The following is a 26382-nucleotide window of genomic DNA, read 5'->3' as shown; positions in this document are numbered from 1 at the left end:
TTTGGTGGTTCTAAAATATTTGTTCATTTCGGTCAAAATGTCAGCGATGTAAGTATAATAACCGCATTTTACTTTAAAAGCCACCTGTTTACTGAGATCCGGCCCTTCGCACACCCAAAAGTCCGTTTCCTGTCGCCCGCCGAATAGGGGCTCGCGCCGCTCTCTCACGGGGTTTTTATCGAGCGTCCTGGATAGAATTTTCGTTTACCCAGGAGTCAAATTTTTTATCCCAACCTTTCCATCTCACCTTAACGAGAACCTCGGATTTAGTTTTTTTCCTAGCCAGTATTTTTTCTACACGATAGACTTTATTTTCAGGTACAATAATTTTCTGCATTTCTTCTTCATAAAAAGAACCTTCTATTATTTCATTATCGAGGTCTTTTAGTTTATACATCGGCGGGTCTCATTTAATAATTTTATCCACAAAAAAATATTCATCCGTGAAAGACTGTTCGTAACCTTTCGCGAAGACCCTGCGCTCTTTCGAAATCCGAACCGCGTCACCTATTTTAAACTTGGGTCGGGGTAATTCCCCTCTCATTCTTTTCCCGTACAGATGATGAAACACCTGTATCTGATTGCACTCGTTCACTTCTTCGGGACGCATTTTAATAGATCTGTGAAAAGCGCGATTGTAAGCGCTCACTAGTTCCTGAAGCACATCTAAATATCTCAAGGTGTTAAAACCTGTAAAATATCTGAACATCCGCGTTTTGAGGGTTTTGCTAAATCGCTCCACCACAGAGGCCTTCAATTCGCTAGCCGTAGTAAAATGTCTTATTTTATATTTGTTTAAAAGTTTTTTAAATAAATGATTACAAAATTCTCGCCCCTTGTCACTTTGAAGAGTGACGGGTTTTCTACCTCGTAAAAGTATTTGTTCAAAGGCCTTCGTTACGCTCTTGGCGTTCTTATTTTCCAACGCCTCCACCCACGCATATTTTGAAAACACATCTATGCAGGTTAAAATAAACTTTTTCCCATCGTTGTGTTCTGATAAAGAGGATAAATCTGCCAAGTCTAACTGCCATTGTGAATCTTTTTCGCACGCTAGTACGAAACTCCTTTTAAAGTTTATTCTTCGGGGTTTGTGTAGCGTGTAAGTGTCTGAACTTTGTAAAAACCTATCAGTTTCATCTTTGTTTTTATTAGCCAACCCCACCTCCCTTACGCTTTTGATAAAGGGCTCCCTACCACACAGACCGCCTTCCGACCCGGGTTTATGGTACAACTCTTGCAGCGCCGTCTGAGACATGTCCAAATGGTCGAGGTGTGAAACACGTCAGGGTTTTTATATTTTCTTCTGGGTAAAACACGGTCTAAAATAAAATGTGGAGAAAACAAACTGATGACAGAAAACGACTTCAAAAGGTTTTTATGTTTTTTTATTTTTTTGTTTAAAGGTTTTTATGTGTTTTTTTATTTTTTTGTTAAAACGGTTTATTTCTTTTATAATTTTTTTGGGTGTTAGTATCTAATCTACTGACAAACCGTTAGTTTGAGATATATTTAAATTAGTTTCAAACTAAATGTGATGAACACTGAAGTATAAAATATGAAAATAAAAATGATTACACTACTAAATATATGAAAATGAAAAATGATTACACTTAAAATATGAAAAGAAAAATGGTTACATGATTTCAAATATTACAAAAATATTAAAATGATTACACTTAAAATATGAAAAAAAAATGGTTACATGATTTAAAATGATCACACTTAAAATATGAAAAGAAAAATGGTTACATGATTTTAAAAATTAAAATGATTACACTGTTAAAAATATTAAAATGATTACACTATTAAATATATGAAAATGAAAAATGATTACACTATTAAATATATGAAAATGAAAAATGGTTACATGATTTAAAATATTAAAAATTAAAATGATTACATGATTAAAATATTAAATGAAAATGATTACATGGTTTAAAATATTAAAATGAAAAGACTATACAGTTTGTCTAATAAACATGCACAAAAGGGGTTCAAAAAATATGTAAACTACTAGCAGCGATCAAAAGATGTCATAAAGGTGCTATAAACAATTACACAAACTCAAACGACTAAAATATTAAATGAAAAACGTGGTGTTTTTTAATAAAACAAAAAGGTCCCAGTTTTTTCTAATAATAATAATAATGTTTATGGTTTGTCTAATAAAAAAAATATACAATGTATAAACTTACTAGCAGCAAAAAAACATCGGTGTCACAAATGTCTTATGTACAAATACACAATCTCTCTCTCTCTCGCGAATCACTACACATCCTCAGACCCCATCAGAATTTTACACACGTCGGCGGCCGTTGATTCCGCAGCGCTGTTCAGAGGTTCATCCGGCCGCATGTAGAACCGGCTCAGAATTTCGGACGGATCTCTGCTCAGGTACTCGGACAGCGGGTTATATTCACTCAATTTTTCCTGCGTCAGCGTGTAAATTCTACGCAAAATGTTTATTACAAAACCATCATGAGGTTCTTTTAATTCAAAGTGTTGCTTTAGAGACTCTTTTATTTCCAATTCACAAGCGGGAATGAGATTCAGCCACTTCTGCTTTAACTCGTTGTCCAGAAATCTTACGGGGACGCCTTCCACGCAACTGTGCTGTCTCTGTGATGGGTGTTCAATTTGACACCCACCGCAATCTCTCGTAACCCATTGACGAACAGCCAGGATGATCGCTCTTGCCCAGATAAATTCCACAATTTTCGTGGCTCGGTCCTTCAGACTGAGGTCCGAAGGCTTCTCGCTCTGACTTTCCGAGCTGGCGTCAAGAGGTTCCTCGCATTGACCTTTTGACCCCGTTCCTGAGAAAGCGCTCGCGTTCTCTCTCTCACGCTGCTCGATGTCAGCCGGCGAAGAAGGTCGGCTTTGTAAGCCGTCCTCGTCCACCACGATAAATTCATCGCTGTCCAGATCGGTCACGCCGGAGACTTCCTCTTCCTCTTCTTCTACCTCGCTGGCGCTGGTCGAATCTGAAATGTCATTTTCGCCGCTTTTTTTACGTTCCACGAGGTCTAGATCAGAATCTCTCCCGCTGGGCATGTCCTCGCACATGCGCATCGCTGTTTTGTCATCTTGGTATTTAGACATCAGACTCGTCGGGCGTGGAATATGACAGCTGTCGCAACCGCATATTACGCTGGCTGGTGATAGAGAGAGAAAATCGTTAAAAGGTTTAACGGGCTCGTACATGCTTACTCTTCGGCCTCACGCTGCAACTTGAAACGGTATAACCCTTTTCACGGCTTATATTCACAAACTACGGTACCTCAAACGGTCAAAATGAATTCTTAAGAAAAAAAGCGTTTTTCTTACCTGTCAGAACATGTTTGACCGCGTGATAAATATCCAGTAGTTCGCTCTCCCGCAAAGTTATTTCAATCAGCTGGACGTGCTCTTCTTTTTCAGTAGGGGCAAAATAAAAAAATCCACTGGTCGTCATCGCTGGAGCACACGTTTTCGTGCCTTATCACATGTGACGTGCATACTTCCAGTCGAACTCTGTAGGTAAACTCAGGGGTCTTGAGCCCTGTGATGGTCAGGGTGATTTGACGCAAATAATGCGCGGATCTGACCTTCAGTGTGATTGTGGCTGACCTGGACAGTTCGCTCTTGTGTTTTGTGTCGCGAACCGTGCATGACCTGTTTCTGGCCTGTAAGATCATAGCATGCAATTCCCCCACTTCATTCGTTTTCGGGACGGTCTGGTTTAACAGGTACAACTCCTTTTCAGAAATGGAGACTTCAGTCGGCTTGTCACTGTGAAACAGTCTGCTCTGACGGAAAACGATGTAGCGATTGTTCAGCCGGGTTTCTTTCGGCAAAATTGTCAAATACGTAATCGAAAGACATCTCCTCTTTATGCTCGGTTTAAACAGACTGTCGTCCGCTCTGAATCTGTCGATTTCCTGCTTTTTCTTCTGCGAAGGTGTAACATCGTTTTCTTCCCGAATCGAACGGGGCCAGCAGTGTTTAGGTATGTCATTGCGAACGAAGGCCTTCCTCGCGCTCAAAATTTGACTGGGGTTGCTCCTTCAGTTTCAGTCGTTTTAGGCTGTTTGGCCACACGAAATAAGGTATTCCACGCTTTTGTAAGTTGTCCCGAATGAATGTGCGATAGCGCCATTTGCTCAAGGAATTCAAGATCGGAGATCCGGCTTGAGCCTTAGACGATCTGTCTGGAGAATCCATGACGATGGTTTTGCAGAAAAGTCACTCTCCGCACCAATCTGTCTCTTTTACGGCCAGTTTTTATAGTATTGTGAGGAGAAAAACACCACGACACCTGTTCAATTATTAGTCACGCTTAGCAGAACGGGCCCCCCCACTTGCTACTGTCACTCAAAAACACAACAACTACGTCATACCATTACATCCTGGGAATCTTCCCAAAACACATCCTGGGAATCTTTTTTTTCCAAAACACATCCTGGGAATCTTTTGAAAATTATTCCCACGCATCATACCGGGCAAACCTCGGGTAGTTATCAAAAAGCATTCACACACACACACACACACACACCATACCCCTGGGAAAATACTTTACACATTTCACATGTGACGTCATGCATAACTCATAAATCATTTTGACATTTACCGGGGTTAATAACTACTAACCTCTATCAATATATGTCTGAGGACAAAACTAATTTGGTGAAAATCAGTAAGTAAGGACATTGTGGCCAATTTAATCCTGAGAACTCATCACCTCTCAATACAAGTGAATTTGTTCACAAGCGGACCTTGACCGCTCCAACATGGTGGACACGCAGACGTATTGCCTCAGAGAATCACTCACTTCATTTCTAGGTATGTATACCTATGTAAACAATTGCCTACGGATCTGTCTGCTTAGTGACAGTTTACTAACGTGGGATTATTTGAAGTTAGCTGATATTTTGTGTCACACGACAACTTGAACTAATCTCTGGCAGTATTAGCTGCTGTACAAAGTTAGCTTTAGCTGTCTAAGAAGTATAACGACTTTTGCAAGAGACATCAAGAGACATGGTTCAGAAAAATCAATCAAACCAATTCAAGTGAATTCCAGATGAAGCAAACTTGTTGTAGCATCCTCACAATGTTTACATGTTGTAGTCTAATGACATTTCAAAATGAAAGCATCACAAAATCATGACATAAAATACAATATTATAAGCAACCATGTGAGTAGATTGCAGCCGGCTTCTAATTTTCTGTTAGCCCTACTTGTGTTTTATGCACCACAAAACACAAATCCACGTAACTTATACCACTCCATTAGTGAGTGGTTAGAGTGAGTAGCAGACCTGTTTGCTGATTTGATTCTTGCTGTATTTAAAGTACACAATTAAGTTAATTTGACAGTTAATTGTTGAATCTGACGTTCGATTTTTTGAAATAAACAATTTGAAACAATAGATGGAAAAAGTAAATCAAACCTTCTGTTAAATATTATTTCCTTTTATTTTTTATTAACTTTGTCTTTTCCTTTATTTTTATTAACTTTGTAACTTCTCTTGAACTTTCTTCTTGTTCCCTTGCCTTTTGTGTTAATCTCGTTTGCATTTTGTATGTCTCTCTTGGGTGATGTGTGGGGGCTGTGGAGAGTAGTCACTTTGTCATGTAATAACCTCCAATGGTTAGCCTATTTTACATCTGGTTATCTATAGCTCCCCAATCTAGCAATGCCATTTGTTGTAGGGATATCTCTGAGACATCCTGGCTCCTAGATGGGGGGACTGTAAATTCCTGGATGGGCCTCAACACCTCTATTTTAATCACAAAGGTAGAGCAAGTCACCCATCAAGTAGGGGGCTTCTGGGTCGTTTAGACAAAGGGACAACAAGAAGGTGTGGTTTACATGGTTGACTATAAGTCCATCGTTTTGTAATCTTAGTTAGACTTGCTTGATACGAAGATGCGCGTATTAAACTTCTTTTTCCTGGACAAAGTCTCCACTCCTGTTATTCAAGAAACCAACAATTTTGCCAGCAGAAGTCAACACTTCCATCGCGTGCTGTAATTACTTACGATAGCGCTAAATCCCTACTTCTACCAGACATCAGTGGACTTAACGGGGTCTTGGGAGATCAAATGGGTCTATATGAGTGTAGAATCGATGCCTGTGCCCTACAACACAGTAAAGTTAGTTTTATTTTTCGGTGCTAATAACATTTGAACAGACTATAGAAGTTAGTAAAGACGTATTCACGACAGTACGACCACAGAGAGTGATGCACACCTTGTCTTTTGCGGTTAGGGTGACATTTATCGTACCCCCTCTTTTTGTGTTAATACTGAAAAACTGAGACAGGATTTCCAATCTGAAAAAAAAATTATGCGTTTCTAGACCACACCTACATCTGTTTACACGTATTTGTTTTCCTCCAAATCGTTTCAGTGCTTTTAAAAACATATTTTATTGTTTCCTTTAACAATAGATTCCATCGGGCCAAAAAAGGTCAGTAGCTCCATAACCACTGTGTCTATACAAATCTGGTAAATTGTTTTGTTTACTTTGATCTATGGTGAGAATTGCACACCACAAAAGGACATTTAATTAATGGTAGCTAAAAGTGTTCTTGGAAAAATAATAGCACAACTGCAGTTCCCTTGGAATGAATAACACTATAGTATAATATTTTATATTCATTTAAACTTTTATATTCATCTAATAAAATAACATGGATGTAATCAAATAACTAATTTAGATTTTTTTTTTTATTTCAATTGCTTTTCAACCAAATTTAAGGATGTCCCAATCTGATCTCAAAGATTGGTATTGGGGCTGATCAAGCATTTTTAATCGGTATCCACTTTACTGAGCGTGAATCTATGCCCAATCCTTTGTTTTACGTCAGCGGTCACATGGGTGTCGTAGCGGAGAGCACAGTTTGTGGCAGGACGCTGTTAAAATCTGCCTTGTGGAAATATTTTAAAGTGGAGAACGAAACCTGTCCAACAGCCCTGTGTAATGTATGCAATGTGAGCATTTCGCAGGGTGGTAGTAACAGAGCTACGTTCAATACTACCAATTTGATATGGAACCTAAAAAGTAAACACTTACTTAAAAAGTGGAATAAGGTGAGTTTACTTGGGTAACTCAGGCAAAGGCTGCACCAAAGCAACACACACTAGAGCAAATTTTTAAAAGAACAGAGAGGTTTTATCGAGACAGCGAAGTGGCCAAAAAGATTAGAGTAATCAAATTCATCGCTTTGGATTACCAGCCTATCGCTGTGGTAGAAAACACAGGTTTTTGCCGTCTTTTGGAGCCACACTACGCCCTACCTTCTCGACACTACATTTCAGACACAGCCATACTGAAGCTTTATAACAAGGTTCATGACTACATATGAGGTCTTCTATCAGATGTGAGTGCTATTAGCTTTACTACAGACATAGTGAGCTTATGTTTCCCCGATGTCATTACTTCATTTTGAAGTGAGAGTGTAGATAACTGAATGAGAGAAAGGAAAAACTGTTGCAGCTCCAATAAAAGCACTTTAAGAACTGGCCTTCCTTGATAACAAAAAGTACAAAGCAACTTTATTATTTTGATATTCAGTTTTTACTGTAATGCTGTTACTCTAATAAGTAGAAACATATATTGTTTTTTACATGTTCAAGTTAAACTGCTATACCACTTCATTGGAATTGAGATTTCTGTTTTTTTTATTTTAATATACTATTTTTACTATAATGGTGCACTAGGTGGAATTTTGTTTTTTATTTGTTGTGAATCGGGCTGGAACAAACAACTAATTTCATAGTTGAATAATCTATCGATTACCGAAGCGAATAATCATTTATTTGGATTATGAATCACTACATTACCAATTAACTTTTATGTAGCTGTTAGCTTTTAAATTTAGCTTGAGGTTCTTTTATGCATTTGCTAACTAACAACGAAGATAATAAAGATGAATACCATTCAAGAATTCACTGTTTTAATGAACTTTCCTACTAATACAAAAGATTAAAAAATTAAACTCCAATGTATTTTTCCTGTCAAACGCAAAATAGCAGCAATAAAATATAACAAAACTAAATCAGTTTTTCTTTAATCAAGTAAATAAAAAAATCTATTTTAAATTTTAAATTTAAACTGTGCAGTCTGTGATCTGTGCAATCTTGTTGTCTGTCTACACTTTGCTGCAACTAAATTTTACAATCACAGGTCTTTATTGAAACAGAGTAAAGTGAGCATCTCTCCGTGCTCCTGTGAGTGTCTCGAGTGTTCCGCTGCAGAGAAGATGCGCTCTGATGGAGCGGATGGGAAAGTGGCGAATGTTTGTGGCAGAGTTGTTCTTTATAAACGGTTAACTTTTAACGATTTTGTGTAAACGCTTCATTTCATCGGTAACCTTTCGTCCAGCTACCCTGTGTGTTCACGGAGAACTACCTCCTTAAACTGTTAACGAGTGGTGCTAAACGTTCGCAGAGAACAGAGAACTCTTTTCAAACACTCTCTTGTGTTCACCGAATTTGAATGCACCGGTGCTCTCGACGTTAAGACAACGATGCAGTGTTTAAAACTGTAAACTTTATTTGGAATGTGAATAGGGTCGCTGTGAATAATAGTTACTTGCTTCTCTGTTCCAACTCCATTAACAATTCCAGAGAACATGCATTTCGAAAAAGAAAATGTTAAAGCTTAGCTCATAACATGAAGCAGGACGGCTTTTAACATGAGCATTAACTAACCAGCTCGCTGGCACAACTATCGCCGCGTCCCACACACTTCTGGACTTCACACACTACACTAATGAGTGCACTTCTAGTGGTATATGCGCTATTTTTACACATTATTTAGTGTGCTAGTATGCGATTTGGGACAGGGCGTATCTTGTCGAGATGAATCTTCTTTGTCCAGTGAGCCGACAAGTTTCCTTTTCAGATGCTCCAACATGGAGGATGTGCTCCCGTGCCAGCTAAGGTCGGCTTTACAAATAGCACAACTGACAACTTTTTTCCTAAGTTTAGCTCCCACACTTGAGGACTTTGTTCTTGACGCTGCCATCGTGCTGTTGTTAAGTCTCCAGTAAGCGGTAATGTGAAAACGTTTTTAGTGAGCGCGAGAAAGACGCGTAATGATGTCGCCAACTAATCGACTACTAAATTAGCTACCAACTAATTTGGTCATCGATTTTAGTAGACTAAGGCGAATAATCGTTGCACCCCTAATGTCAATACATGGATAAATATTGCTTTGCATATGCATGTGTAATAGATTTGCTCAGAGGTGTGGTGTAGATTACTAATGGCTTACATAATTTATAGGTGAACAAAAATTCATTGGTTCCCACCGTGGGGTTATTTCTAAAAATGCTAGAATCTTTGCTGATGCAAGAGCTCCACCAGTCCTGTCTGAATAACACTAAAGTATGTAAAGAGGGCATTAAACTGTATTGTTTGCAGTAACAATAAATAAGTAGATAAACAAATAAATAAATAAATAAATAAATAAATGTAAAAATCAGCAGTTTACCAGTTTTGTTGTAAAGAAATCTAAATAGAAATGGAGTAGAAATTGGAATTGAAAGGTCACGATCATGAAATTTTAGGGGTGGAGTAATTGTGTAATTGTGTTATACATAATTGCAGTTAAAGATTTAATTTTCTTTACTTTTTTATTGTACACAACTATTAATGTACAAGCCTAAAGTGGCCAAAAGAGGCAAGATTTGCCAACTTGCTTCCTAGCCATGTTTACTTAGTAGCTAATGGATTGTCTTTTCAAAATGATACACTATACTGTTGTGCACATACTCACAATCACACAAATTACATTGCACAGAATTATTTTTTATAGTTAAGAAAAGCTATGTTTTTTTGTTTTTTTTTCTGAGAGTGTTAATATAAATAAAATAATAAATCCACTCATTCTGCTAGTTTACATGCTAAAATGTTAGAATTAGCTACATAAACAAATGGTACTCACTGTTGCCCTCTAAAATTGTTAGAGCATCTGGTTAGAAGTTAGAACTTTTTTTGTTTTGAGAAGTCCCTTGATGTGTCTCTATGAATGCATTTACTGCTTTCTTTTTTTGTTTTGTTTTTTTTGTAACATTTATTTGCCTCCACCCAACGCACCCAATTCACAATTTGCTTGTTGCAGCATATGAATGAAATCTAACAGCTGTAGAAAAGCATCGCAGTCAGTTTAAATGATTGCGACAGTCTCCAATAATAACAATCATTTTAGACAATTGTGATTAGTCCAATTTGTAGTAATTGTGACAGGCCTAGAATCATTTCCACCAGTGCTTGTTTTAGTGGAGAGCAACAAAATTTCACAGTCATTAGCAACACAGGCAGATGTATATGTTTTAACGTTTGTTTTTACTCTTCTAGTTTACAGAAGAAAAACTGTGAGTTGGATGCGCGTTTGGAAAATCTTCTCACCAGAGCAGAATACACCAAACACTGGACAGAGAAGATTTTGAAGCAGACCGAAGTGATACTGCAGCCAAATCCAAGTAAGACCACCACCCATAATTTGCGGCCTCAAATTATTTTCGGGCTGAGTACACTACGTTACATTAGGTTAACTTTTCTCATTTCAAAAGCTGCCAGCAGATATTAGTGTCTCTTAGTCATAGGGAGAACAATAAATGTTGTATGGTTTAACTACAATTAATCATTTCTGTAATTTTTCTGTAATTAGCCTTGTTCTTACACTTTTTTCCATTAAAAAAAATCAAGCTTTTGTAGGCTACTGTTATTTTAGGTTTTCTTTGCTATTACTGTAGCTCGTAGGTTGATATTATTATTATTATTATTATTATTATTATTATTATTTGTTGTTGTTATTATTATATATGCACATATTATTATATATGTGCTTGGACTCTATTGGAAATGTATAGGATTTTTTTTTAGAAATGTAGGATTTTTCTTATTATTCTGATTCTGCACTAAAACGAATCACCCAGATCAGAAGTCATACAGACATATAACTTGGCCAGCAGGTATTAGTCCCTTTTGCTACTCATGGCATGAGCTCAGTCGGGGTAAGGGGGCACTGTAGTTCAGTGTGAGGCATTTGGCCTTTTAACTCCTAAATCAATTTTTAGAGACCAAATTTTTTTGGATTTATTATCTCCGCCTACTCCGCCTATTTGCGTAATATGCAAAACCTACCATTTGCCAATTACCAAGCATTTGAATGGCTTACCATTTACCAACCACTTTATGAACCGCTGCACATGTAACTTTGCACATAAAACTGTACTTTTTACTGTTGTTTTTAGTGTTATTCTTATATTTTCTATTTTTTTCTATTTTTCTTTTTCTAAGATTATATTAAGATTATATTTGGTGAATGGAGGAACAGCAAAGTAAGAATTTCATTGTACAGTGTAACTGCCTGTTTCTGCTGTGCATATGACAATAAAACTCTTGAACTTGAATCATCATGAAACTTGAACGGTGTGTCTACGTATGCACTTTCTAATTCACAGTCTTCCTAAGCCCCATTGTGCCTTGCGCGAAATATGTGCAAAACTTTCAGCAATCCGTACACATATGCACTAAATCCTAGGCTCGCTAATAACAAAAGTGTTTGAGCACAATGTTTAACTAAGGTCTATCACAGAAGGATGGGAGGATGATATAAAGAAATGGCAAGTCACATATGGAAGTATTTTTACGTACACTAAGGTTATGAACAACCTGAAAAGCTACGAGTCATACTAGTCCAACCCCATTTCCAAAAAAGTTGGGACACTGTGCAGAATGTAAATAAAAACAGAATGCAATGGTGTGCAAATCATGTAAACCCTATATTTAAATTAAAATACTACAAAGACAACATATGAACTGTTGAAACTAGTAAATTTTATTGTGTTTTGAAAGACATAGGCCCATTTTGAATTTGATGCCAACAACACGTTCCAAAAAAGTTGGGACGGGGACATATTTACCAACGTGCTTCATCACCTCTTCTTTTAAAAACACTCTGTAAGCTTTTGAGAACTGAGGAGACCAATTACTGTAGTTTTGAAAGTCATATGTTTTCCTGTTCTTGCTTAACTTAGGATTTCACCTGCCCAACAGTTCGGGGTCTCCTTTGCCGTATTTTTCATTTCATAATGCACCAAATATTTTTAGTGGGTAATAGGTCTGTAGGGGTGGGGTGGGGGCGATTCTTAGATGCATCGCAGTGCGGACATGGACGATTCTGAATCAATTCACAAATGTCAAAAATTTTCTAAATTTTAATAGACGTAACGTAACGTTGACGCAACGCAAAAGACGAAACTTGCAGTCTGTGGCCTGCACACTACATTAAAAGCTAGTGCAAGGGTCGGCAACCCAAATGTTAAGTCATTTTGTCCTTTCAACAAAAATCAAACCACCTTGGGAGCCACAACATTGTGAGTCCATTTTACCGTCTTGGCTGTACATGTGTCTCAGTACATGCTAATATCCTAGTTTAGGCTAAGAATATAATACAAACAAAAACACAGACTTACTTTGCTCTGCTTCAAGCTTTAGCTCAACTTTTTTTGCATCACCAGCTGGAAACTCTTCCACAAAAGTAGAACAGTTTCTTGTAAAATGTCTCTTAATGTTCTACTTTTTAAGAGGCTGAACTCAGCTTCTCGTTCGAATTTTCCCCTTCCACCTTAAATGGTGCCTGAGCCGCCAGAATGTAACTGCTGCACCATTTAAGGTGGAACGGGAAAATTCAAACAAGAAGCTGGAGAACGAGAAACTGACTTCATTTTGCACGTTTTTTTAGTGTTTGACAGTTTCTCGTTGCAGATTAAATGTACCAGGAAACCAGCTGGAGTGCTTATAAATGCAAATAAGTCTATTTGTCTCCCATTTATTAATGTTAATCTTAAATCTTTCTCTTTGCCTTTTCGTTAGCTACTAGCTAGGTGAACTAGCAGTTATAGGCTACATTAATTCCAGCGTTTAAGATCATTTATTGTTAAAAGTGTGTTTGAACGATCAGCAGAGCTTTATTTACTGCAAAGGAGGATTATTTTATTTTTACCTAGAAATCTAATTCTGATGTGGAACTGCAACCGGCCGGTATAAGAGACGCAGGTTGCTGACCCTTGAGCTAGCGTATGGAAGCACTTTGGCTTCTATGGAGTTGAGGGGGAAAACCATATTACATGTTTACACCCATTTTCCGCCCGTTGTAGTTGCTGCCAACAAGAGGACCATCAAGCGATGTCAAAGCTTCCACTCAAGTCGGAAAGGACGAAGTGAACTCCAAACTCTATCGCAACTTTTATTGCCAAGGATTTGCATCTGTGCTCAGTTGTTGAGAACCAGGGCTTTCGCACTCTGTTGCACACTTTGGAGCTGAGATACAGCGTCCCGTCTCGAAGGTATTTTACTGACACAGCAATCCCCACTCTCTACAAGACCAAAACAGAAGTTATAGAATCACTGAAGAAAACAGGTAGAATAGCTGTAATCTGCGTGGGCACCCATTGCCACAGGATCTTATTTTACCGTAGTGGCGCATTTTATAAATTAATTATGAACTATTACAAATACTTTGCTTTAAAAGTTCCAAGGTGTCACACAGTGAAAAAAAAGAAATCCTGTATAAAAAAAGAGGCATCAAGATGCATTGATAATCATTTTGTAATCACATTGCAGCCCTCTGAATCGTAATCGAATCTTGAGGTGCCTAGAGATTCTGACCCATATAGGTCTGGACTTCAGACGGGCTAGTTTGGCACTCGGACTTTTAATTCGGAGCAATGCTGTTGTAATACATGCAGAATGTGGTTTCGCATTGTCTTGCAGAAATAAGCAAGGCCTTTCCTGAAAAAGACATCGTCTGAATGGCAACATGTGTTACCAAAACATGTATATATCCTTCAGCATTAAGGGTGCCTTCACAGATGTGCAAGTCACCCATGCCATGTGCACTAATGCACTCATATACCATCATGAGTACTGACTTTTGAATTGTGTGCTGATAACAAGCTGAGTGGTCTTTAGCCCGGAGGATGCAGTGTACATGATACCAAATTTGAAATTATTTTTGGAATTGTCGGACCATAGGACACTTTTCCATTTCCCCCTCAGTCCATTTTAAATGAGCTCAGGCCCAGAGAAGGTGTCAGTGTTTCTGGATCCTGTTTATATGTTTTTTCTATACATGATTTTTGCGTTTTAGAGTTTTAACTAACATTTGTGGATGCAGCAATGAACTGTTTTCACAGACAGTGGTTTTCAGAAGTGTTTCTGAGCCCATACAGTGATTTCCAACACAGAGAGTCTGTTTTTAATGCAGTGCCCAGAGATCATGGACAACCTGTTTTTCACAGAGTGGTAAACCTTGCTTAATTCTTGCTTTGGGCTTACTAGGAATGAGTGGCGTATGGAGAAGTTACTTCACAGTAAGCCTAATGACCATGACTCATTATTATGTGGTTTTTGAGCAGCGAGCAGAACAACACTAACACTGGCGTAAAACTGGCCTAAGTGTGAATAATGAAAAAACAAAATCACAGTGAGACTGAGACCACCAAAGGGCAGTGCGAGTGAATCTACGACCTGGATGCCTCAGGGCTGTGGTTATGCGCGTGTCGTGTTGAGGAAGAGAGGCCGCTGCTGGCATGGGCTGGAGATGGGACCGCAGGTCAAAGGGCAAAGCCTCGGCTCTTGTTGGCTGGGAAGGGTCTGCAGGTCAAAAAGCGAGGCTGCTGAAGGTGCGAGCCCTTGGCAGACGCTTTGGACCGGACCACGCTGGCAAGGCAGGCTTCCCGTAATGTGTGGGGCCTCTTTCCGGTGAGGAACGCAGGTCTTCTGCTTGGTGATGGAGGCAGGCAGTGGCTGGAGCAGGCTCTTGAGGTGGATTTCAGTGGTTTTTTTTCTGTTTCTGTTCTTAAACTAGGTTCGTAGCAACCTGTCGTTGCCAATTAGACAATTCAAAATGAATTAACGAAACTTGAAAAACAAACGCAGCTAGATGCAGCTTTCAATAGTCTAACCTTATAGTTACAACACTTTAAGATTACTGAGTAGATGAAACAAAACGAACTAAGACAAGACAAACAACTAACATTTAAGATCTGCAGAACTTAGCTAAAGTGCAAAAAGAGCAGAGCAGGCGCCTTTACTTGTAGTTTCTTTAAAGTTACATGTTGGCTGTCTCGCTCCCTTCAGGATCAACTTTTCTTTGTTTTCCTGCCTGTTGAACTATTTAGACAAAAGAATTACACTGTTAAAAGACAATTTTGAGGTTATACGTTACACTACTATTTCTAAACAATGCTTAAATGAACAGTTACATAATGGCTCAGAGTAAAATAAGTGAGTACGTTATCATCAATATTTCTGTTGATATGTTGGCAGAAACTATGATTAAAGTATACAGTCACACAAGCTACAAACTTTATAATCTTACTTCTAATATCACTACAAGAAGACTGGCAAGAAAAGCAGATATATAAGATTAACTGTGATTACAAAACATATGGATTGCATGTTTCTCAGACAAAAGAAAAAGAAAAATTAATAAAATGGGTGAAATGAACACACTTGTGGATGATCAAAGATCAACACAATAACCTAGATCAATGAAACAGGGTTACAATTCAAGAATCAAAATAACTACTAGAGTATAATAGAGTATAGGGTAGAGAGTTTGGTATTAATTCCCTTTGGCAGGGATTTATCGATTCACTTCTGACAATGCAACATGTTAACTGTAACAGATGTTCTTCACAGGTATAAAGGAAAGGCATTTGATGTAACAACATCAAAGATGAAAAAACTGAGCTCCTGAAGAAAGACTTTTCACAGCTATTTAATACCCTCAAAAACTGTGGCAAAAGGATTTTTATCTCTGGTCCAATCCCCTCCCTGGGCAGAGGCAGTGGTCGTTTTAGCCGCTTGTTAAACCTGCACAGCTGGCTCCAGGAAGCTTGTCTAGCAAATAAATTGTGTTTTATTGACAATTTTAATCTTTTCTGGAACCGTCTATCCTTTTATAGGAACGATGGGATTCACCCCAGCAGGCTTGGCTCGCAAATTTTAAGCCACAATGTGTTTTACTCTGTTCTTAACCTGAAATGACAACCTGAAATTAGATATAATCACTCAGCTATCTCTGTAGTTATTAGCACTCGACCTAGGATTAGACATTCAGACAAGGGAATAAAGCGGAAAGGCAACTACTTTGTTAACCCAGCTAATCTTATCAGCATTAAGCCATTCCTGTCACCCCTCCATCCCCAAATCACCTCACAGATCCCCCAATGCTTACAACATAATTACTAACAGATCCTATTAGTTTAAAACACAGAAAAGGCATGGGCATAATTCATTTAAACATTAGAAGCCTTCGTCAGCTCAGTAAACTGGATAATTCGAAAATTTTGATTTTACAAGCCGATCCTGATTTTGTAGTGTTGACAGAATCCTGGCTAAACAATTTGTATCTAATTCAGAACTATCTCTATCTGGTTATAATCTACATAGAGCTGACAGGAACGCAAGGGGTGGCAGAGTGGCTATTTACACCAAATCTGTCATTCAAGTAAAAACTTCTCATTATCCAAAGATAAATGTTTTGAGTTCTTAGCTCTAAAAGTGTGCATAGGACGCAATAACAGTTTCGTGGTAGCTGGGATCTGTAGACCTCCTTCCACACCCTCATACACGGTTGATGACTTAGCTGAGCTTGTAAATCCATACATCAACTCAGAAATGCTAAACCTAGGTGATTTTAACTTAAACTGGTTAACTAATGCATCCGATCACCTGAAGGAAGTGTGTCTAACACAACTAATTACAGAGCCAACATGACCTAACTTCCATGATCCCAGCAAGTCAACACTAATAGACTTAATTTTATCCAACAGACCTGAAAAAATTACTTCTATAGGTGTTTTTAGTGGTTTTAGTGACCACTGCCCTATCAGATGCATTAGAAGCACCAGTTCAATAAAGTCAGGCTCTCAGATGGTGGTTAGAAGAAATTTTAAACATTTTAATGATCAAGCCTTTTTAAATAATCTGGTGCTCAGCGACATCCACTACACTTCTGAAATCCCGGATATCGATGTAGTGCTAGACCATTTTTGCAAAACTTTCCTGTCAGTGGTAAATAAGCATGCTCCCTATAAAACATGAGAATCAGAGATAGATCAAACCCCTGGTTCAATTCATATATATCTTCCTTGCTCAATACAAGAAATAAAGCATGGGCCCAGGCTAGACAAAATGGTGACAGAGACCATTGGCTTACCTTCAGGCAGCTGAGGAATAAATGTACTTCTTACATCAGAAAAGTTAAAGCAGAATTCTACCTCCAGATATTTATAAACTCAGCTACAAATTCCTCTAAATTCCGGAAGACAATTAATTTGCTCAATAACAAGTCAATGCCCATTCCGAATCATATTGTAATTAACGATCAACAGCTTACTGATCAGAGAGAGATTTGCCAAGCATTTAATACTCACTTTGCAGCCGCTGGACATTTATTTGATAATATTAACATGGAAGCACCTTTCAATGAAATAGATACACCCTCTGCTGTAAGGCATGGTCTCTTTACAATTCACCCTTTTTCTCCTCACTTAGTGGCCAAAGCACTTAATACCATCAATACTAAAAAAAGTACAGGAGAGGACAGTTTGGACCCCTTTTTTCTAAGGCTTGAGACCCCGATTATTTTAGAACATATTGCACATATTACATATTTTTAATCTATCTATTTTATCAAGCAGAATTCCCAGTATCTGGAAAACAACACATATAACTCCACTTCACAAAGGAGGTGATGCTGCTGATCTTAATAACTATAGACCCATCTCAAAACTGTCATGCTTTGCCAAGATCTTACAAACCGTAGTAAATGATCAACTCAAGGCATTTCTGCATAGAAATTCAATCTTATCAGAGTACCAATCTGGTTTTAGAGAAAAGCACAGTACAATCTCTGCAGCTACTCTCGTCTTAGACGATCTTTTCAGGGCCATCGATAAAAAGAAACATTGTGCAGCCATTTTCATTGACTTCTCTAAAGCCATTGATACAGTTGATCATTCCCTACTATTAAAAAAGTCTACAAAACATTGGTTTTGATCTCTCCAATAGACAGCAACAAGAGCTACACGGAGAGTAGGCCCAACTGTTTGGAACTGTTGGTCTGGCTGGTCAGGCGACAACATCAAGGGAAGATGGAGGAGCCTCGAGGAAGCTGGCCACCAGGCTTATGAGCTTTTGCCCCAATCTCAGCAGAGCCAATCAGCATACGCCATTGCACCTCCATCAGCAGCAACACCTGAAGGTTATTATAGACAGGAGAGCAAGGAGCTGAAGAAAGCGGAAGTGTATGCAAAAGAGAGTAAAGAAAGACATTTAAACAATACGTTGTTGGATGTAACGTTTTACAATCTAGAATTGAGCCTTGTGGAACACCTTAAGTTACCGGCAATAGATCAGATTTATGGTGTCCAAGGGCCACACACTGGTGCCTAGCAGAAAGATAATTCTGGGCGAAGCTTGTAGCTTTGGCATCAAAGTCAATGTTTTGTAGTGTTTTTAAAAAAGTGGGGAATGGCCAACTTTGTTGAAAAATTGGGAAAAATGAAAAGGGTAGCATAATGCTTCTCTCTGTCTATGACAGTAAAAATGCAATTTAAACAAGTGTGACAGCAGATAAGGTGCTGTGTTTTTCTCTAAAACCAGATTGATAACTGCACAGGACAGAGATTGCCTTATAACTTGAGTTGATAATTTACTAGGGCTTCTAAGATTTTGGCTACAATTACAAATTAGACAAATTAATTAGTCTAGCAGAATGACATCTGTTTTGCCAGTTAAAATGGAAAGATTAAAAATGTATGTAACGTATGAAAATGACTGGTGCCACCAGGCGTTAAAAGAAGGGGTCCAATGTATCCTCTCCTGTAGTTTGCAGAGGGTTAACCTTTTCTTAGATCACTGTACCGGTACCAGCACACTTCCGTCGAAGTGTTCACTTCCATTTTTTATATATCTGTCACAGGTTGGTAAGAGAGCGTACCTAAGCACAGAGAGGAAACCCCATGAGAAAGGGTTTAAATTAACTAAGAATGAATGGTTCGTTTTAAATTATTAATATAGTTATTTTAAACTGATTATTGGAATATAAATGGCATAAGTAATAATGATGGGTGTAGATGAAATTTATATGCAGTTAGCTGAGACTGAACTGTGGACGTGATTAATGGCAGCCCAAAGCGTTACCACCCTAAGACTTGGAGTGGGAAAACGGCGGGGAAAACCAAACAAAGGAGACGCTGAAATTGTGTGCTCAAGCAAAGGCAGATCTCAAATGAGTCATTTTTTGTTTACGCTCTCCTTTTGTCTTAGTAGTTTTGGGGCAGTTTGCCTTTATAGCTGTCTTTCTTTTTGTGCAGTTTTGCAGTTTCTCTTTTTAGCCCTCTTTTTTTTTCTTCTCTTTTCATTCAGAGAAAGGCAGCGAGTACCTTACCGGTCACCTCTCTACAAAGGTGCAATGCCGTTTGCCATTAGTTTAAGTTTGACAATGCATGTGTGCCTTGATGGCGCCAAGCTGCCCACAGGCTTCTCAGAATTGGAGTTCCTAGGATTGCAGTTGCCCTCTGCTGGTCTGTGGTGGCAATGGCTGATCCTTTGTAGCATCATTTTTATACATCAAAACATCTAGAAATATAGTACTGCAGTAGACCGTTAGAAAGCTCGAAATCTCAGGATTTGATTCCCTCAAACCTTTGTATTCACAGCAGTAACGACTGTCTCATTTGCAACATAAGCACTAAATGAGCAAATGCTAGCAAATCTGTGAGTCCTTCAAAACCTTGCAGCTCTCCACAGAGACATCATAATAAAAAAAAGTGGTCTTGATAATATGAAAAGAGTCAGATATTAGTTTAGGAGCCTGGCAGAAATAAACTCCTCTATTCTAGCCTCTGTTGCTCTGTGTCAGTAATTCATACAATAATTCTGACAGTTGGGGGGGAGAAACTTGGTAAGCCAGTAGGCTTGATCCCAAATTCGTTTGGCAAAGATCCAAGCTTTGTTTTAAGCAGGGTAGAAATTTCAGGACTGTCCAGGGGCCACGGACTACATTGGTCTTTAATTCTGAATTTTTTTAAAAAGGAGCAAGCTTAACAACTATTTTAAGGAATGTTTCACTAAAATGGTTTAGTGCCATGTCGATGTCTTTCATGCTAGTGTTTCTAATGCATCCAATAGGGCAGTGGTCACTAAAACCAAGATTGAAAACACAGAGGCGGTAATTGTGTCACTTAGATGAGATTAGGTTGATCAAGGTGAACTTTGAATGCATTAGTCAACCAGTTGGGATTAAAATCGCCAAGGATCAGCATTTCTGTAGCAGTTTAGCTTTATCGTCAATTGCAGAAAAAGGAGCAGGTGGAGGCCTGTAGATCCCCACTATGACATATGAATTATTCTGTCTTAGGCACTCTTTCAGGGCTAGGAATTTGAATTCCTAGTGTTAAACATTTGCCTAAGACAATAATTCATCTCTCATAGAGGGAAGTATTTTTTTAGAGACTGAATAAGAATTTTAGCTTGTATATTATCTCTTGGGTAGATAGCAACTCTTTTTCTGTCAATTCTTCATAAATTATAAGAGCTACATCAACTTTTTTATGACTTGCAAGGTCTACGACTCTGGAGAAGGGGGCGTGGCCGAGCGTCGAATGCGGGACGGAGAAGCCGGTCGGGCTGAACCAGCGGGCTAAGTAGCTGATAATGTTCACCTGTGCCTTGTTTCTGCCAGCCTACTTATAGGCGATCTCTTCCTTCAGTAGGCGGCAGAAACAAAGCACAGGTGAACATTATCAGCTACTTAGCCCGCTGGTTCAGCCCGACCGGCTTCTCCGTCCCGCATTTGACGCTCGGCCACGCCCCCTTCTCCACAGAGACATAGCAAAGATGGCTCATTGGGGATAAGGTTGTCTGGGTTTATATAAAAGTCGAAATGTTTTGTTTGCATAGCATTTTTTTTATAATTGTGTTGCTGATCCAATGCTGACTACTGATAATTACAGCAATATTTTAGCAGGCGTTGCTAGGACTGTATAATTATCCAAAGTTAACCCTTGTATGGTGTTCATGTTTTTGTCACTCAGTGGGTCTGGTGGACCCACCGCATTATTGTAAATCAATATAGCCATAACAATTTATGTAAAACTACCATATGTTTAAAATATCAGAAGTGACCAGTTCTCCTTTAGTAGCTGTAGCCTGTCAGCAGCCTGTCCATGTTGTCCACCCTCACACACATCCGCATATACAAACACATACACATACAAACACACACACACACTAACAGCAGGCCGTGTCGGAGAACAGAGTGAAGGAACACAGCACCTCCACACTTTTATTCCCCATTGTTTTACCCAAACATTACACAAGTGTTAAGAACAGCATAGAATACATTGTGGCTTAAAATCTGTGAACCGAGTCTGTTGTGGTGGATCCATCATATATGTAGACTGGGAGGATTGCAGAAAAAAATACATTTGTCAATAAGTCATATTAGTGGAGAGACAGGTTTGATCTGTGGCATCATTATAACCAATATGTATAACAATATTATGGACAGAATGGTACTTACCTAAAAGGCTGGGGAGCTGCTGCGTGATATCACAGACCTTAGTGTCTGAGAAGGAGTGGGTGACAGCTGAGTAGTGTTTAATGTTCCTGATAATAGTCATCTGTTATTAGGGTGGTTGAAGGGGAGCGGGGGTGTCGGTGGACCGACAGGATCCGGCGGCATGGTGAGGTGAGCTGAGCCAGCCCTAAAGTAATGTATGATGGTGGTTGCGTGGAGTGGTGGGCCTACTGCTTTGGGGTGGACCAGGTGTTAATGTGAAATGAGCGCCCAGAGAACTCGCTCCGCTGCACCATGCCAGTGACTGTATAGCCACTAGCTGAACAGGAGAGGGAGACGAATCATCTTCCTACTCTTTATGGATGAAGAACTTGTTGCTTAGTCTGATGTTTTGTGCAAATGGGTGGCAGCTAAAATGGCTACCACCACACATATTCCCACTGGCAGCAGATCATGTCTCCAATTTGGGAGGATTACAGCAGCTCACCTGCTGGGGTTTGGGTTTTGCTCTGAGGGATGCAAATTTTAGTTAAATCTTTTTATCAACAGCTGAATATTATTAGTTGGTGATTCACTGTAAAGCTACAATACTATAATCATGGACATGACCCATAAAAAAAATAAAACACAGCACTGCATTTTATATAAACAAGGCTTCAGGCTTTATTTAATGAAAAAACACAGTCTAATTTAACACAGATGACAGTAACATAACATAGTCTAATATGTAGGTTTACCACATATTATTAACCAAAGTTAAACAAACATATATATCCTAACTGGAGCTAGCTTAAATTTCATGTGCATAGTTTAAACAACAATCAACATAAAGTCGGTAGCTTGCAGCTTTTGAGCTTTTTTATGGGACTAACTAGGCTACACTCAACAAAAGCAGTATGACATTTAAAAAATTAGTCAGTTGTAGCCTGCTTTAGCACTGTGTCAGGTGGCCTCCTAGTAATTGTTGTTGAAAATACCAATATATTCACATGAGCAAGGGGGCAGTCTGTGACTCCAACGTCTGGGTGTCAGGGTCAACTAAAACATGGATTTACTTCATAGCACTGTAATCTGTAGCTACTCAAAAATTGTGTAAACTATATTTAAAATGGTTTAATCTGTGCTATATCCCTTTATCAACGGCTCTGGCGCAACCGGTTAAAATTAAGTACAGTCGAGGAGTCAACGCCATAGACTCCAGCAGCAGGATTAAGTAGGGCTACTGGAACAAGTTGCACTCTGGCACCCTCATGCGCATGATTAAAGAAATTAATTAAAGAAAAATATTTAAGAAATTGATCAAAGAATATCCCTAACAATCGGTTTTCTAGTTCCTGCATATGCTCTGCAGGTAGGGACTGTCTCAAATTACCAGTAAAAAAAAAAGAGTTGCTTTTAATTTTATTGTTGTTGTTGTTATTATTATTAGTAGTAGTAAAAGGTAGTACTAAATGTAGTAGTGTATATGCTAAAGCTTCTGGACACATTATCAGTGATGTTCCTGAAAGCGTTAGCAAATAATAATAATAGCAACATTTTTTCCGGAAATTTATAGACAGTTAACTCTCAAGTGGATACAGGGGCAAACCCAGAAATAGCATGTGGGTTGGAGATTCATCACTGCCAAATAAAAGGTTAAATAAAGTGGGAAAATAATTACTTAATAAGATTAACTGTTTACCGCGTTTTTTTGTCCACACAGTTATCCAAATAAAAATGTTTGAATACCAGCTCAGGCCAGCTCTTTTTATAACTTGGTGCATTAATAAAGAATTCAGATGTGGTGAGGTGACTGTAGGTCTTTGTATATCAAGTATTTCACTGTGACGTGAACATGGCTTAGCCAATCGGATTTTAGAACTGGAACGATCCATTTTTTAAGGATCCTCTTGTCATATTTGAGACCTGAAATCACCAGTCATATGGACAGTCTATTGGATGATAAACTCAGTGTGATAGCCTTTTTCCTTTGAACAAATGAAATGCAACTCTCAAGTGTTATGCTTTTGATTTGCCCTACATTCTAGCCTTTTAGTGCCACTCCCTCACCAGGAGATGTGGCTATGTGGCTATGCAGCCAAAATTTCTAACATGAACTTTCTTCACGTAAAATCATTGAAGGTTAGTTGCCTTTGTCCACAACTCAGCTTGTCTTTTGCTCAAGCCAACATAAGGGCATTTAGGTTCCCTATTTTAAGCTGCTGATTAAGCTCCTTTTAAAACCTTGTTTTGAGTATGATTGGCAAGCTTGTTACCAGGTTCCTCTTTTTTTGTTTTGCCTGCAAGGCTTTAGCGGATTTCCATGTTTGCTCAACAGCTCCAAGCCATTTCAAAACTGAACGTTTGCTTGTGTTCCACTTTCAAAACAGAAGTAAGCACAGTTTGAAGATGATCTCCTCATGACCAGGACATGCAGAACTTCAGGGCACATCAAACATCACACACACTTCTGCAATTGAAATACTGTCTAGTTCCTTGTGAAGTTCCAGAGATCAACTTAACAAGCTGCTTTTTGGTAGTGAAACTGCTTTTCCAATTGATGTGATGGTCTCCACCATTACTTCCCTCCTTTACTGCCATTGGAGTTCAGATTAAAACAATAGTTTAGCCTACTAAGTGGACACTTTTTACTTTCCCCAAGTCTAGTCAGTCATATACAGTAGTAGCCTATACAGTGTGGATTTAAAGGTAACAAACGCATAATTATAAGGGGATATTATCAAGCAATAACTATGGCGAATTAGCATTTTCCAGAGCACTTGTAATGCTCGAATTAAGCCTTAACAAGCCAGAAGTTGGTAATTATCTGGCTGCTTATTACTACATTATTAGCAGTAACTAGGGAGAATTAAACAGTTTCCAGAACACTTTCACTGGGTAAGCTTTATTAAGCCAGTAGTTGGTAGTTAACTGGCTGCTGATCACTGCATTATTAAGCATTATTATCTATAATATTGTGTATTATAGATAATTTTTTGTGCAACATTTTTAGATGTCCATTATTATTATCCCTTTATCAAGCCTTAACAAACTACAATCTGGTAACTAATTTAACAAGCTGATTGCTACTCATTAAATGGTTCCCCAGTTCTACATTATTAAGTGGTAACTAGGGTGAATTAAGCATTGTCTCAAGCTCTTATTAAGTCAAGACCAAGGGTAGATAAAGATTTATAATTTCTTTCAAATTACATGTGTACATAAACATATAGAAATTAATACATAATATTAACATATCAACCTGTCTTGGTTCAACTATGCATCTTGATTATGGTTAATTACCAACTTCTTGCTTGATAAGTCTTAATCAGTGCATTTCAGGTGCTCTGGAAAATGCTTAATTCACCCTAGTTATGGCTTAATAACATAGAACTAAGCGGCTAGTTACTTATCAACTACTAGTTTAGTAATGTTTAATATGAGCATTATAAGGACGTTATAATGTTCCCCTACACAAAAGCATTTCAGATTTAAATATTACAAAATCATCGTTAAAAGATATCTTTAGATGTGAACAAGAAGTGAATTAGATAATAAATATGCTATAATTATCTATTTACATTCATTTTTGTCAAAATATCTGCCATGAGTTGATATTTACTTTTGAAATATGATGAATTCTGGATATTGTTTTAATTATAACATAGTTCTCAACGTTCTTGACAGCTCTCAGTGTTACAGTTTCCTACTGATCTGTTCATTCTGGACACATCAAAAAACAACATTCAAACAAGCAAACTTTTAACCAGCAAATGTTGTTTTTCTATAAAATGGACTAATGTATATTGTGTAGCTAATTGTCCAAGTCATGCCTCCCTCCGGCACGGCTGGAACTACAGTTGACACAGCCGCCTCAAACTGCAAATCCCAGAACCCCTTGCTGCCTCCAAACGGTCAACCTATCAGCGCTCAGCTTCACTGGACTTCTGATCACACACACCTGTTCCTCATTGCATGTATTTGTTAGTTTAGTATTCAAGCTCGGGCTTTAGTGTATCTTCTTTGTGAGGTATCGTCTCATTATGTGCATACCGAACGTTCCTACATTGTAACAGTGTATCACCTGTTTTTCATTTTAAGGCTCTTTAAATCACATGCGTCTATAAACGGTTTCCCCACAATTTACTCAAACATTTATCTTGGCCTCGAAATAGCAGTGATGGTGATACTGAACCTATCATAACTTGCAGCAGTTGAGCATGGTATTGCCTGTAGTGTCAGACAGCTAGAGCGAAAACGGCGCCTGACTAAACTAGAAGTATTCCAGTTCGCCCGGAGGGATAGCCTTATAGACTATAGAAGAGCACTTACTGCAGCATGCTCAACCTATCTCTCCTCTCTCATTGAAAATAATAAGAATAATCCTAGATTATTAGTCAGCACTATTTCTAAATTGACTAAGAACCAAACAGTTACTGAACCCCAGATGCCATCAGCCTACAGCAGCAACAATTTTATGAATTTCTTCAGTAATAAAATTGAAAAAATCTGGCAAAAAAATTAGAACACACAGTTACCTCTACAAACCTGCTGCCTTACAAAGCTAATCCAGATCTTGAGTACACTGAAGCCACTGCAGAGAGGCTGGAATCGTTTACCTTACTTCAACAAACTGAGCTAGTTAAAATTATTTCCTCTGCAAAATTTTCTACTTGCATGTTAGATCCAATTCCTACAGGTTTGCTTAAAGAAATTTGGCCAGAAATAACCAAGCCTATTCTGTCAATAATAAACTCCTTTCTTTGCCTTGGCTATATTCCAAAAACTCTTAAACTAGCAGAAAT

At 38.4% G+C, this 26382-nt stretch overlaps 1 protein-coding gene and 1 pseudogene across 1 annotated transcript; one reads left to right on the top strand and one right to left on the bottom strand.

Moving 5' to 3' along the window:
- Positions 1 to 26382, top strand: part of LOC118804065 — a 47261-nt pseudogene that overhangs the window by 9865 nt on the left and 11014 nt on the right.
- Positions 2240 to 4363, bottom strand: LOC118804081. The gene is made up of 2 exons (XM_036564699.1): positions 3331 to 4363; positions 2240 to 3158 (listed from the first exon to the last, which is right to left on the bottom strand). The coding sequence occupies exons 1-2, from the start codon at positions 3455 to 3457 to the stop codon at positions 2272 to 2274; spliced, it is 1014 nt and encodes a 337-aa protein (XP_036420592.1). The 5' UTR covers positions 3458 to 4363; the 3' UTR covers positions 2240 to 2271.

This window comes from Colossoma macropomum, unplaced genomic scaffold (assembly GCF_904425465.1).
Source record: "Colossoma macropomum unplaced genomic scaffold, Colossoma_macropomum, whole genome shotgun sequence".
Taxonomy (NCBI): Eukaryota; Metazoa; Chordata; class Actinopteri; order Characiformes; family Serrasalmidae; genus Colossoma; species Colossoma macropomum.
This window is presented reverse-complemented; position numbering and strand designations above follow the sequence as displayed.